Source organism: Humulus lupulus, chromosome 2 (assembly GCF_963169125.1).
Source record: "Humulus lupulus chromosome 2, drHumLupu1.1, whole genome shotgun sequence".
Classification (NCBI taxonomy): domain Eukaryota; kingdom Viridiplantae; phylum Streptophyta; class Magnoliopsida; order Rosales; family Cannabaceae; genus Humulus; species Humulus lupulus.
Window position 1 is genome coordinate 67,714,883 of NC_084794.1, and position 15,448 is coordinate 67,730,330.

Consider the following 15,448-nt stretch of genomic DNA (forward strand, 5'->3'; position numbering starts at 1 on the left):
AAGTTAAGTTGGAAATAATTGCAAGATAAAGATTATCAATAGAAAAAGCCTTATAAATTTAAGTATCAACTCTAAGAAATATTGCAGAAGAACAATGGTGAAATCATTTTTTTCATTCACTTTGGTGCACTTGCTACAGTAAATTTTCCAACCCCCAACCATGTGGAAGTGGGGTTCATTTTATAGTAGGCTCTAATGTCCTTGGATACATGGTGGTCCAGGGGACCAAGTGGTACATAAGTACTCTGTCAGGATAGTGGTTTCAGAGGTTGTGGTCTTGCATCCAATATAGGGGCAGGCGTCAGGAGGATGCCTCCACTACTCGTCCGTACCCATGTCAGAGGAGTGGTGACTGACATAGTGGCGCAGGTGGTAGTGGTGTCGACTCTGACATCTGATTGGGGGTATGCATGCCATGTCCTTTCTTCTAGTGCTCCCACTACCTATTTAACATGAGTTCCACGGTCAGACGTATGGGACCTTACAAGCCGTACCCCGTACGAGATTGTACAATCATGACCCTTCAGAAACATACTTGGACCTTCCCTTTTAGACGGTGGGGTTTCCATAGGCCCCCATGGGAGATGCCATCTCGAGATGAAGGGTGCGGGATGCTCTCTAGCGAGGCCCTCATGGCACGGCCGTGGCGAGGCGAGACATGGCCATGTCTCGTGATGCCCTGGGAGGTATACCTTCGAAGGTGCTTAGGTACATGAGACGCGAGGCGAGTGCTTGACGCGTGAGGCGAAGGTGGCCTTGCGAGACATTGGGCCTCGCCTGATGCTGGTGTGCGCGATGCGGTGGTGGCCTCGCGAGATGTTGGGCCTCGCTTAACGCTGGCGTGCGTGAGGCGGATGCACGCAGGGATGCGAGATCGAATGGGAGCAGGGGCGCGAGATGCTGGGCCTCACCCGATGCTGGTGCCCGCGAGGCGGATGCTTGCAGGGGCCCGAGATCGAATGCGCAGGGGCGCGAGATACTGGGCCTCGACCGACGCTGGCGCACGCGAGGAGGATGCGCCTAGGGGTGCGAGATCGAATGCGCGCAGGGGCGCGAGATGCTGGGCCTCGTCTGACGCTGGCGCACGCAGGGGTGCGATATCGAATGTGCGTAGGGGCGCGAGATCGAGGACGCTCAGACGAGGCCATGGGTGCTGGGACGTGGGACTGAGGACGCTCGGGCGAGGCCGTGCCGCGCAGGGCGCCAGGCCGTGGGACGCTCGCATGCGAGGTCATGGCGCAGGGCATAAGCCTGGGCACGCGAGGCCATCTCGCGGGGCATGGTCCTAAGCACGCGAGGCCTTCCCACGAGACATGCACCTGGGCACACGAGGCTCCCCTATGCGTCACGCTCCTAGGCACGCGAGGTCATCTTGCGTGGCTTGGTCCTAGGCATGCGAGGCCGTTGCGAGAGGGTGGTGGCCCGAGCGTCTCGTGGCTCAAACATGCATTTAGGCCTTTAAGGGACCTTAGCACACGTCTGGGACCTTTTATGGGCATGGAATATTGAGCATCCACAGTATCACCAAAAGCTTTTCCGTCGTTGCTCACCTTAAGAAAACAGAAAAGTAGAAGCTATCAACAAAACCTTAAAGGACACAATGAAAAAGCGTCTCGAGCAAGCCAAAGGCAATTAGTCGGATATTTTGCTAGAATCTTATGGTCATATTGAACTACTGCTCGAACCTCAACTTGACATACTCCATTTTCCTTAGCTTATGGATATGAAGAAAAGATACCATTTGAATTGCCCCCCCCCCCCCCCCCCCCATCGCATCCAAGGAGTACGTATGATCAAGATCAAAACCACCAATTATTAGTTGAAAGACTCAACATGATCGAGGAGTGTATGATGCGCTCCGGTTAGACATAACAATATCGACCAGCGCTCGACGCGCTATTGCCATCCTTGACTCATAAGTTAATGCTTATCGACTAGCACTCAGCATTCTAAGGCCATCCTTGACTAATAAGTCAATGATTTACAACCAGCACTCAACGTGCTAAGGCCATCCTTGACTACTAGTCTATGCACATTCTCAAAGTCCCGTCTTTCTTCTTCACAAATAAAACTAGAGCACCCCACGGCGAGTAACTAGGCCTGATGAATCCCAAATCTAGAAGCTCCTGCAACTGTATCTTCAATTCTTTCAGTTCTGCCGGTGCCATCCTATAGGGTGCCCTCGACACTGGCTCTGTCCCTAGTGCCAACTCAATAACAAACTGAATCTCTCTACATGGCGGCAACCCTGGCAAGTCCTCAGGAAACACATCTAAGATTTCGCAAACCAATCTGGTCTCTTCCGGTGCTGCTGGCAAAACCCTGGTGGTATCCACCACACTAGCCAGAAAACCTATACACCCTCCTTGTAACAAATCTCTGGCTCTCAACGCCGATATCCTGGGTGCGCGGGGTTCATGCACCGCTCCCACAAAAATGAAAGGATCCTCACCCTCTGGCTCAAAAGTCACCATCTTCTTCCTACAGTCGATGGTAGCTCCATATCTAACCAGCCAATCCATACCTAAAATCATATCAAAATCCTCTATACTCAACTCAATCAAGTCCACTAATAACTCCCTACCATCAACTATCACTAGGAGTGCTCTAATCCACCTATTAGTTACTACCAGTTCCCCTGTAGGCAAAATAGTCCCAAACCCTGAAGTACAATACTCACTAGGTCTACAAAGTTTATCAATCACCCTACTAGAAACAAACGAATATGTAGCACCAGAGTCAATCAATACAGTCAAAGGAGTGCCAGCACTAGAAAGTTGACCTGTGACTACCGAGGGACTAGCCTCGGCCTCTGCCTGCGTCAGGGTGAACACTCGAGCTAGAGTCAAGCTGTCAACCTTCCCCGCATTTCCCTTCTTCACTGTCGGGCAATGTTTCTTGAGGTGTCCCATCACCCCGTACACATAACAGGCCTTAGCCCGACATTCGCCCTAATGGCATCTTCTACACCTCGTGCACTCAGGGTAAGTCCTCCATGTATCACCGCCTCCCTGACAGCCACCCTGAGTACCCCAACCTCTCCTATCAGGACCAGGAGCGATCAAAGCATCAGGGGTCTTCCTCTTTCTCACTGCACTCTCTCTCCATATCTTATTTTCTGCTTCCTCAGCAGTAAGAGCCTTCTCTACAGCCTGGGCATAAGTTGTCCCTCCAGGTACTGTTGTAATCCTCACATCTCAGGCAATCATAGCATTAAGTCCTCTAGTAAACCGCTCCTACCTAGCTGCATTAGTAGGCACAAGATCTGGTGCGAATTTCACAAGTCTATCAAACTTCAGGGCGTATTTTGTAACTGTCATACCGCGCTGAACCAGCCCCACAAACTCATTTACTTTCGCTGCCCTGATGGAAACATTATAGTACTTCTAACTAAATAGGTCCTTAAATCCTTCCCAAGTCAAATCAGTAACATTCCTGCTCTGTGATGCCACCTCCCACCAGATTTGGGCATCCTCTCTCAGCAAATATGTGGCACAGGCCACTCTGTCATATCCCTCTACTCTCATAAAGTCCAGAATGGTAGTAATCATAGTCATCCACTGCTCAGCCTTTAGTGGATCTAGTCCTCCCTCAAAGATCGGGGGCTGCTATTTCCTAAACCGCTCATACAACGGTTCCCATCTATTTCCAACCTCAACTGGCTACGCAACAAGTACCACCGCAGGTGGCACAATGGGGGCAACACTCCCTGATGGAGCCTGCTGCCGTAGAATTCAGATATGTTCATCTTGGCTATGAAGTCGAGCCTGCATGTCTGCCATGAGCTGCTGCCAGTTCTCAGGGACTGGCGGAGGGGTCTGGCCCTGATCATCATCTCTAGTCTCAGACCTACCAGCTAGTCGTGTAGATTTTCTTGGACGCATAATTATCCAAGTCAATCTGCAATCAACGACTCAGCAATCAGACTATGATGACAGGGTAATAGTCCTTTCATGATCCATCACTAGAGCTCCAATGATTCACAAGCAATCAAGATATAGCAATTTAACTAAATATTCATTCACATGCATAGCAGTGCTGATAAGCATGCCTCAATATCATCATGCAATAGTCAAGGGCTAAGCCCTATCAGTATATCATGCTCCCTATTAATCAAACAGACATCAACAGTCATATCTCATTCAAATCATTTAAACACATAATCATGTGTACACAATTACCAAACCCTGAGTCGAGCTTGTCTTTCGCGACGAATGTACATGTCCAACTAGTCTTCAGGAACCCATAAACCTAGGACGCTCTGATACCAAGTTGTAACGCCCTGGATAGCCAAGACTGTTACACTGTGTGTTTATAAAGATGCTAGACTTGCTAATCAAGTCATTTAATTAAAAACGTGTTACTGAAACTATAGTGGAACTAGGGTTAAAAGATTTTGGTCTCAAAAGCCGCATTTCTTACCAATAAAACTTTCTGTTTACACGGGATCCCAAAGATTAGAACCATTTACAAAGATTCAAGATTTAAATACAGTAAGTAGCCATTCTAAGGCAAAACGGACTGCTAGGTATTCCCTGTCCTGATCCACTCCTTGGCCATGGCGGCCGAACAGCTGGCTATGTACATTCAGCCCCTCAACTCTCCATCTCAGGATTGGTGCAACTTTCCTTTGCCTTTACCTGCACCACGTAGCACCCGTGACCCAAGGCCCAGCAAGAAAACACAACAACAGAGTATAATCAATCAACAAACAATCCAATTTTTCATATCACATAAACATATTTTCAACAGTCTATGCATCCATGGTAATCAATTATTCATCATACCAAACATATCATTTCATATCAATAGTCAATTCACAGATGATAACTAGGGTTAGCACCCTTAAGCCGCACCCTCTGTTTATCCCACTGACTCCGGCCCGCTTAAACCAAGCTAAGTGAATATGAAGCTGTCCTCGGCTACCAGTGGCCAAGCCGCGCCCTGTACGCAAATATTGTATACATCACCCTTAGGTCGTTTACCACATGTCCCATGGCGTAATATTATCTATGACATTATACAGATATCGGGAGCTCTTAGTCCCATCATAAACACATAACCGAGTGCAGTTTTCTTACCTTTAAACTCGCTAGCCTCGTTCACTTTGATCCTTGAGCACGATCCCTCTTGAGCCCTAGCGTACACCTAGTCACAACCATAGATCGGAATCATTACCAAACCTCAAGTCCAAAACCTAACCTCGAGACCAATCACGAGCCCTCGGGAAGCCCCAATTCCACCAAACGAGGTGGTGGAATCGAACCCCAAACCCCCGGGCAAAAACCCATGAAAATAACTCAAAAACCCCATTTCTGGAAACAGGGTAGCGCTACAACACTCTAAGGAGAGCGCTACAGTACTACAAACAGAGCCCAAAATCATCCCAGGGTAAATGGCCTAGCGCTACAGCGCCCAAAGGCTAGCGCTGTAGCGCTAGTCATAGAACAGCAAATGCTATTTTTCCCTCCTTCGATTTTCCCTGAGCCAAACCTTACCAAAACTTCTCCAAACTTCAACCAAACTTAGAATCAAGCTTACTAACATGTCTAACTCATCCCAAGCACCCCAACCATACAAAACTTAAGCACATGCACCCCTTATCCAAGATTTCACCATAGCTGAACCTAGAATTCAAAAACTCAGCAAAACAGCCACTGAAACCACAAAGTTCAAACTAGAATCCCTTACCTTTGCTGGATGATTTTAGCCTAGGTTGTCCTCCTCACAAGCTTGACCTTCTCCTCCTCAAATCCTCAGCCTCAACTCCCTAGGATTCCCATAGAACTAACCCATTTGCCCTCCCCTTTATTTCTAAATCTTTTAATCCACCTAGGGGCATTTTGGTCATTTCATCTAATTTCCCACTAATTCCTCAAATGTCTCTAATATTTACTGCTTACTTCCCGACACCTAACCAAACACCAGCTATATTCTCCAATATCAAAGTAGACCCCAATATATTCTCTAAATTCCCATTTATACCCCCAGGCTCGCCCCAAGCCGAGTATAAATCCCCGCCGTGACTTTTTCGCTAAACTGCTCACTAGGATCGTCTCGAATCACAGAACACAAATATATCCACATAATAATGTGGTCTCGACAATTTATCACATTTATATACAGTTTTGCCCTCAATGGGCCAAAATTACGATTATGCCATTCTAACCTAATCAGGGCCTACATGCATACTAATACACACAGTCATGCATCTCAGATATTCAAATAGTCATAATAACATACTTTTAATCATTAAATCACATATATTCCAATTATGCCCTCCCGGCACACTAATCAAGGCCCTTAAGCCTTATTAGTAAATTTGGGTCGTTACACTAAGCCTTATTAGGTAATTTGGGATGTTACAACAGGGATCGCTTAAGACTGGTCGGAACGTCCCAGATCTTCCTCAACTACTTCCTCAGCAGTTGCTCCACCAAAAATGCCTTCTTCATTGGCGTGGTGGGTATCGAGCAGACCGACTCTCATCAAGTTCTTGTCAGTTACGAGTAGTCTATAGTTCTTTGCATCAAAGGGAATCCGATCTAAGACCATTGCTTGCCTAGCCATGTCCACAGTAGGAATGGATCTATCCCATGGCCCTAAAACGCAACAAGAAAAAATGAGGCCAGGGAAAATGAAGAATGTAACCTTGCAGACTAAAATAATTGCCTACTTGTTGGAAAGCTCGATTGTCTTCGACCGGGGAAGTTGTTAGAAAATATTCCTTATTATAACTTCCCACATTGCTCCTAAACATGGGCTCAATCAGGAACACCCTGGTCTTGTCCCAGGGATAGCAGTAGAAGAACCTAGTACCTTTATGGCCTAGATTCGATTTCAAATCAAATAAGTAATGGACCTCATGAGGAGTAGGAGCGGCCCATCCTTGATTTTGATAAAGGATAAATAATGCTAAGAGCATTAAGTATTCATTTGGGGGTTATTTTAAAATGAGCGGCATTGAAGTAATTTGCGATGCTCTTAAAATAAAGATGAAGGGGGAGACTGGTGCCTACTTGAATATTATATCTCGACCGGGCATTGTACGCACCACAAGGACTGTGCACCCACTAGTCGGGTAAAGGAAGAACTAAATATACCCCCCTAAGTCCATATCTTCGGGGATACTCCCCAAGTAACTAGCTCGAGAGGGTACTGGCTAGAGCCACATACCACTTAACCTGCCTACTCGAGTGGGCTTTTCACTTCGCAACGAGTCTTATGATATCGATTAGCTGCTCGTCGTCAAAATCAATCTCATCAAAAGGCACATCTTGAGATTGTTCCTACGGTTGCTCATGTGGTTGTTGTTGTTCCTCGGGCTATTCTCTTTCTAGTTATTTGGGTTTTTTTTTTTTTTTTAACAAAAGAAAAATTTTATTCAAAAACCAACCAAAATTACAAGACAAAAAGAGCAGCTGCTACATACCAGCAGCCAGCAAACTCACACAAACAGCAAGAAAAACACTACACAGAACCAACTACCAACTTTCTACAATTTGGCGTAAATATACATCCTTTTTGTGATGAGAGAAAGAACCCCAACTCAAAACTCTATACTTAACTACTTCTTTGACTTCCAAACTAAGGCTACTGGCCATTTTAAAAATTGAATCGAAAATGCAACAGTTTCTGTTGCACCAAATGAAGTACCAGGAAGCTGCTATAACAGCATTAATTATCTAATTCTTCAAGCTATGTTTGGCCACTAAACACCAATGAGTGAGCTCCTCATAAGATTCAGGCCAATGGAAAACACCCAGCCATCTACCAATTTCCTCATACACTCTCCTGGAATATATACACTCCATAAACAAATGACTATGTGTTTCTACGCCAGAATCACACACAGGGCAGAGAACAGAGGTAATATGTATAAACCGGCTCAAGTGGTCTCTAGTAAGCAGCTGATTATTAAAAATTTGCCAGTAAATGAACATGTGCTTAGGCATAATAATCTTGTTCCAAACTGTCTCAGCAAAACCCACAGATTGCGCAGAAACAAGAGAGAAATAGAAATGTTTACTATGAAATTTACCTCCCTTAACAGCTAGCATCAAGCTATCCTCATCCATGAAATGTCTCAGCCTCAGTAATTTCTTGATATACCAGCTCATATCCTGACTAATAGGCACATTCCAGACGCTAAACTCCTTCGAATAGATGGAACTAATCCATTTGACCCATAGGCAGTCTTGCTTGGAAGAAATCGCCCAAATAAAATTAGCCATCAACGCCAAGTTCCATTTCTTACCCTCACGGAAGCCAATACCACCCAGATTTTTAGGGAGACAAACTTTTTCCCACGATGGGAGATGCAACTTACTTCTATTCCCATTAGTTCCCCAAAGAAACTCTCGACAGCTCTTATCGATGGCAGCAGTAATCTTGGACGGAAGAATGAATATACTCATCCAAAAATTCCTAATACCAAGCAATACTGAGTGTATGAGTTGGGCACGACCAGCAAAAGACAAGTTCCTACTCGCCCAATAGTTAAGCTTCTTGTTCAACTTATCCAGAATAACCCCACAGTCTGAAGCCTTCCACTTGGTGGGCCGAAGAGGAACTCCCAAGTACTTCAAAGGAAAGGAGCCTTCTTCCATTTGCAACATCTCAAGAATCTGAGCTTTGGTAGACTCCTTCACCCCTCCAAAATAGATATGGGACTTAGATTTATTCGCAGAAAGCCTAGAAGCATCACAAAACGCAGAGAAGGCTTCATGAATCTTACTCACTGAACTGACATTACCTTTACAAAAGATAATCAAATCATCTGCAAAACAGAGGTTAATCAACCTAAGATGTTTACACAAAGGATGATAACCAAAGCCTTTCTTGTCAGAGTAATGAGCTAATAAACGAGTGAGGTACTCCATAATGAGAACAAACAAGAGAGGAGACATGGGGTCCCCTTGCCTTAGGCCTTTTTCCCCTTTGAAGGAGCCCTGAATTCTCCCATTCATTAACAGATTGTACTTGGTACCTTTTAAGCAAACTAGAATCCAGCCAATAAATCTAGAGGGAAAACACAGATGTTTAAGCAACTCCTCCACAAAATGTCAATCAACTGTGTCGTAAGCCTTACTCAAATCAATCTTCATTAAACATCTAGCTGAAATATTCTTTCTAGTATACCCTTTGAGGAGATCTTGGAATATCATAATATTATGAGCTAGAACTCTATTTTTAATAAATGCCCCTTGATTACTATGAACAAGAAAGGGAAGCACTTCCGAAAGTCTAGAGCAAATCATCTTCGATATACACTTATAGAGAGTGTTACAACACGCAATAGGACGATAGTCACTAGCTGAACACGGATTAGCAAGCTTAGGGATAAGGGAAATTACAGTTTCATTCAAATCCTTCGGCAAGTAACCATCATGAAAGAACTCCAACACTGCAGAAGTAATCTCAGCACCAATATCTGACCATAACCCCTTAAAAAATCCCGAGCCAAAACCATCCAAACCAGGACTTTTATAGGAGTGAATGCTAAATAGAGCCTTCTTCACATCATTCTTGGTAAAAGGTCTCAGAAGTCTGACTTGGAGATCCAGAGACAATCTGTTTCCCTGCATGAAACAGCTATGATCAATCGCCACTAAAGCCAAATTTCCTTTCCCCATAAACTTCTTGAAGTGAGACAGGAAATGCTCTACAACTTTAGAATAATCCTCTTCTGTTTTGCCTCCTATTGTGAAGGAAGAAATCCTATTATCAACTCTTCTTTTTCGCACAAATGCATGAAAAAATCTCGAATTATCATCACTAAACTTAATCCAATTAAGTTTACTCTGCTGTTTGAGAAAACTGGCATAACAGTGCTGCAAAACTGAAACATTGAGCTGGGCTTGAGTAACCGAATGAAGCAGAGACATGTCTGAAGGATTAGAAGCCAGAGCCTCCTGAACTCTACTATACTCCTCCTTGGCCTTCTTATAACTCAAAACAATATCACCAACCTCCTCTCTGTTAAACCTTTTCAAAGTATGCTTCACCCGATATAATTTCTGAATTATCTTGCTGAGACCTCCACCAGAAACAACAGGTGCATTCCAACAGTGAAGAACAGCTTCTCTATAGCCTCTATACTGCATCCAGTGGTTACCAAAACGAAAAGGGATAAATCCCACACCATTAACTTCTTGATTACGAATCACACAGAAATTGTGATCAGAAATGCAGTCCCATTTGAAGCGAGCTTCAGATTTCAGAAAAACATCCAGCCACAGATCATTGATAAACACTCTATCTAACTTAGAAAAAATATGATCTCCTGCCTCCTGTTTGTTCGTCCAAGAATAGGGAGCACCCTCACACTTAAGTTCCTCAACTTGGCCTAAAGCCAACCAATCTTGAGCATCAGCTATGTCCTTAGCAAGGACTTGTCTCCCACCAATCCTATCTTGGTAGCTAAACATGGCATTGAAATCTCCAAAAATTATCCAAGGAGACTTTAATTGACCAATACTAGCTAATTTATCCCAAAGAAGCTTCCTCTCCCCCATGGAATTGCTACCATAAACCACTGTAGCAAAGAAAAATTCCTGCTGGCCACTCACTTTGATCCTACAATGGACAAGTTGGGGATCTTCAAGCAATATATCAACTTTCACAAATTTAGTTTTCCAAACAACTAAGATCCTACCAAAAAAAATAGGACTAGAAAAATAATCCCAATTGTGAAAATTATTCTCAAAAACTTCTTTAATTTTCTCATGTTTCAACTTAGTCTCAAAGAAAGCTCCAAAACCAACCTTATTCTCCCTACAAATACTAAGAATAGCATTTTGCTTATCCTTTTTATTCATACCCCTCACATTCCACCCTATCATATTGCAAACTTCCATCACTGAATTGGGATAGAATTAGTGACCAAATGACCAATCCTGTATCTTGCAGCACCGCATATCCATTGCCCGATTTAGCCTTCCCTTGAACGATATCTGACTTGTGAGCATTTAACACCCCTTGTCGAGCACCTCTCCTTCTGGGAGTAATCCAGCTTCCTGCAACCTCAGCATTCCCTTTTCCAGTTTGCTGAGTAGCTTCTGAAAAATCCTGAACATCACTAATAACCTTGGAAGCATTTTGCTCTAGAGAACTACTAGCCCTCTCTTCCTCTCCAATATTAGAAGCAGTGCAAGCTCTGGGATCAGGAATAGCAGACTCCGATTGTTGTTGAACCTCCTCTGTTTTAGATATGATCTTGTCTGTACTAGTACCATTCTCATCAGTAGATTTCTTCCTCCAACTAAAACCAGTATTCTTGTTACAATTTGCCAGTATATGACCTAAATTCGAGCAGGCAGCACACTTAGAGGGAAGCCATTCATATTCCACCATTTTTTCTGTGATTTGTTCCCTTTCATTAATAAAAGAAATAGATTTCGGAGGATGATCCGTAATCTCCATATCCACCAATATCCTCGCATATTTCACCATCGATCTACTTTGCGTCACTTTATCCACCATAACCGGTCTCCCAATTGTGCTCACCATAGCACTGAGACTATTTTTTCCCCAGTATTGCAAACCCAAGCCATTCAGCCGAATCCAAACCGGAACCGACTTGACCATTCTCATAGAGTCCATATCTGGTGTCCAAGGACAAAGAACCACAGGCTTTTTATCAAAGTGTATAACTCCTGCTTCCAAAATCAGGTCCCTTGTAGCTTCATCCCTGAAATTAACAAGGGTAAAACCAGAATGCATTCTCACTATCTTCTCAACACCCAAGTTGCCCCAAATTCTCTTGACAAATCCTTCAAATACTCGGAAAGGAGGGTTAGCTCCCAGGACAATGCAAACAATCGCATTCTTCCAAAATGAAGCTTCAGTCTCAACCTCCTCCATATCTAATCGGGCCACAACTTGGTCACCCAATTTCATAGGTTCGGTATAATTCAGACGAGTAGAGGGCGTGGGTACCTGGTTCGACTGAAATTTACTCCACACTTCCTTAGCAGATCTCTGGAATTCAGAACCCTCCGCATCCTCAACCCAATTCATTGGAGTAGGAGGAGAACGATTCGCACTTCCAACCCGCTGCACCTCAACAACACACTCCAGCTCCAGTTCATCACAAGGATCATGAAAATCCTCATCAGGTAACAGATCAGGTACCTCAACTTGGATCGAAGGGAGGTCGTCCACCACCTCATCGGAAATCTTCGTCGGCTTCGATATACCTTTCTTCTTCCGAGCCATGGGAAGAGAGAGAGAGATATCACACGCCTTAATTCAATTTTAATTTGCTATAATTAACATCAAGAAAATTTTTATTTGGGTTATTGTTGTTGTATGGGTTGCTCAGCATTTTTCCCATTTGTTGCATACCTAGCAACCTGAGGATCTGTGGCAAAATTGTGTCTGGTCGTTTGCTTGATCCTTGCCATATCTGAAGAATCAAAAGCAATAGTTATGGCCTCTTCAACAAATAAAGACCTACTTTTTGCCCTCCCTCTGCTTGAACCCTTATTCTTCTTAATCTTGAGTTTGAAAATTATTTGATAAATAAAATTGCAAGTGGACGTAGGTCATTTCCAACTCTTGGGGTCGAACTACTATTAAATTTGTTATGTTGTTTTCTTGATTTCAGTTTGTTATAATTTTGTTCTTTCGTTTAAATTGACTCACTGTCATTGACCAAAGTGTTTTTCAAAATAACTGATGCCAACCACGTCTGAATGTGACAACGCAAAGACATCAATGTTTTTTTCTCAAAAACTCGATCATATTTTTCTTCTGTTCTGTGCTAATATTTCCTCCAGCCTTTACAACTTTGGAAGTAGCTTCCTGATTGAGGATTACTTCTTCCAATTCCTCGAGAGCTTGAAGCTCCGATTTTTCCTCGCCTATTCGCAGAACTTTAATCTCCATTAACTGAAGCTCTTCTGCTTCTTCTATGATCACCATCGCTTGTTGCCCGGGTTGCATTTTTCCCTTCATTGAGATGTTATAGCATTCTATGGAAGCTAATTGATCTCTCCTGACCGTACATATTTCTGTCGATGTGGGAAATTTCATGTCCAAATGGCGAATAGAAGTGATTGCTTCAAAGATGATTAGAGCAGGTCGACCTAGAATGACAATGTATGATGTTGGGCAGTCTATGACAATAAACTTGAGCATCTTGGTTGTTGTTCGAATCTCATCTCCAATGGTAACCACGAGCTCTATAGTCCTAATTGTTGCCAGTCCTTTGCCTAAAAATCCATAGAGGATCGTTGAAGAAGCTTTTAGGTCCATGACTCAGAGTCCCATCTTTTCCAAAGTGGATTTGAATAGCACATTTACTGAGCTCCCGTTGTCTATCAAAATTCTCTACACTCTTCTGTTAGCGAGATGAACGGTTATCACAAGCAGATCATAGTAATATCTTGTAGTATTTTAGTTTTCTTTGTTTATTGGTTCAAGTCGGGATTTAGTTGGAAACTCATAGAAACAGTTAGATTTTATAAGTTTAACCTATAGTTTAGAAATATTAATTATAACATAAGGTTTGATTAATATAGCTGGTCCTAGAAATATTATTTATTATAACCTAAGGTTTAGATAGAATTAATAAGAGACTTTATAAATAGAGATCTCTCACAATCATTCACTTTCACGAGCACTATACATACAAAATCCCTATCAAATTGTATTTTCTCTCAAACTTAGGAAACTCAGTTGAATCTTATTCTTCTTGATCTTGAGTTTGAAACCCTTTTTATTAATAAAAGTGCAAGTGGACGTAGGTTATTACTAATTCTTGGGGCCGAACCACTGTGAATTCTTTGTGCCGTTTTACTTAAGTTCAGCTCATTTATTACTTACTGTCGTTTAATTTGACTCAGTGTCATTGACCAAAGCACTGGTCAACATTTTTAGTGCTTTCATTGAGAGCAAAACTCAAGGAAATTTCAATTTACCAATCTGAATCAGTGGTTATAACCACTAGAAGCCAAAGTCAAGAACCACAAGGGGGAAACCCTACTACTGAACTGCATGACCACCCCTTGAGTAGTCAATTCCCCCTCTATATCATGGCCAGTAGGTCCGTCGACCTGTAAATCTGCCTCCCCGAGGAGCAATGGGTCAAGATGAGTCCCACATGGATTTATGGGAAGATCTCAACCCTAACATTGAACAACTGAACGAAGTCACAAGACAAATGCAAGAGTAGTTTGTTGCCATGGATGAGAATCAGGCAGCAGCCCAATAAGCTATAGCTAAAGCCCTGATCAAGCAAAGGTAAGACTTTCAGTCTTGGATGGATCAGCAACAAGGAACCCTTGAAGCTCGACAAGAAAAAGTTGATCGTCATAATAGTGAAGCAGCAAGGTTACTAGAAATTGTTTTAAAACGAACCCGAGCTACAAAAACTCGACCAGTGAATCCCCAATCTTAGGACACTGGTCGAGAAAATGTTGAGACTCAAAGGCCAGTTGATCAGGTCCCAGAACCCACTCAACCCACAAGATCTCGAGATTAGGTGGTTCCTTCTGAACCAACTCAGAGCAATCGCTCCAACAGAGAGTATTGACCTGTATGACCAAACCAAGTGCCTCAACATAAACAAGTTTTACCTGATCGTGGTCACGAGCAATGCTACAATAGGAAAGTCTTTGGAGAATGGAGACCTGCTAATAAACAACCCAGACACTCGACCTCACGAGCAAGGAATCCTCGTAACTAGCAAATCCAGTTTACTGGACAACAATTCCAAGGAGGAAATCCTCCTCACCCACAAAATTTATGTGTTGGTCAACCATTCCGACAACCAAGGAATGGGTGACCAGAAAGTCAGAATCAAGGACAACAACCTCGACAATCAGAGGATCATAACCATGTTCATCCTCGAAGGAGATATCATTGAAGGAATTACCAAGAAGTGAGTAGTAGTTATCGAACATCCTACCTAGATGGTTATAATGATGATGGAGGAGACAATAGATACACTACCAACCTCAAAATGACTAACATTATAACAATCGTGGCAATGCTGGGCAACCTAAAGGATAGTTTATTCCTCCAAGTCCACCTAGGCCTTAGAACATTCCTACTTGCAAAAATGTGCAGCCTGAAGGATTGTTTGTCCCACCAAGGCAGCCCGAGCATCCTAACTATCCTACTAGACCGCCTCATAGTTCCCCTCAAGCAGAAAGCCAAAATGCTAGAGGACGACCGAGAGGAAATATCGTCTTCAACAGACTTGGTAATCAAGGACATGACTTGCGGAATGTCCTCGACTAGCTTAGGGAAGACAACAGATTGAATGTTATAGGACTCATTGCACCAGTAATCCCACTAACAATTATGGTTGTTGGTCCAGCAGCTGCTCCTCTAGTCGCTCCCACCATTCAAGCACAGCTAGATGCATTAACTCAGATGGTTTGGGAGTTAACAACCCCGAAGTCTACAAATATTGATCGAGGGAGAAGGAAAGGATCTT

General features: G+C 43.4%; 1 protein-coding gene across 1 annotated transcript; it reads right to left on the minus strand.

Moving 5' to 3' along the window:
• Window positions 1-9,065: 9,065 nt before the first annotated feature.
• On the minus strand, window positions 9,066-13,260 carry LOC133814368 (uncharacterized). Its single transcript, XM_062247335.1, has 4 exons — window positions 12,790-13,260; window positions 12,357-12,500; window positions 10,823-12,246; window positions 9,066-10,776 (listed from the first exon to the last, which is right to left on the minus strand). The coding sequence occupies exons 1-4, from the start codon at window positions 13,258-13,260 to the stop codon at window positions 9,066-9,068; spliced, it is 3,750 nt and encodes a 1,249-aa protein (XP_062103319.1).
• Between the last annotated feature and the right edge of the window lie 2,188 nt (window positions 13,261-15,448).

What these genes read in the sequence shown, in the direction of transcription:
- LOC133814368 (XM_062247335.1), bottom strand. Translation starts at nt 13,260, where the DNA reads ATGGACCTAAAAGCTTCTTCAACGATCCTCTATGGATTTTTAGGCAAA. An exon ending in AGGAAGCTACTTCCAAAGTT is followed by an intron (nt 12,501 to 12,789) that starts GTAAAGGCTGGA and finishes TTCAAACTCAAG; the next exon opens with ATTAAGAAGAATAAGGGTTC. An exon ending in GATAGGGTGGAATGTGAGGG is followed by an intron (nt 10,777 to 10,822) that starts GTATGAATAAAA and finishes TAGTATTTGTAG; the next exon opens with GGAGAATAAGGTTGGTTTTG.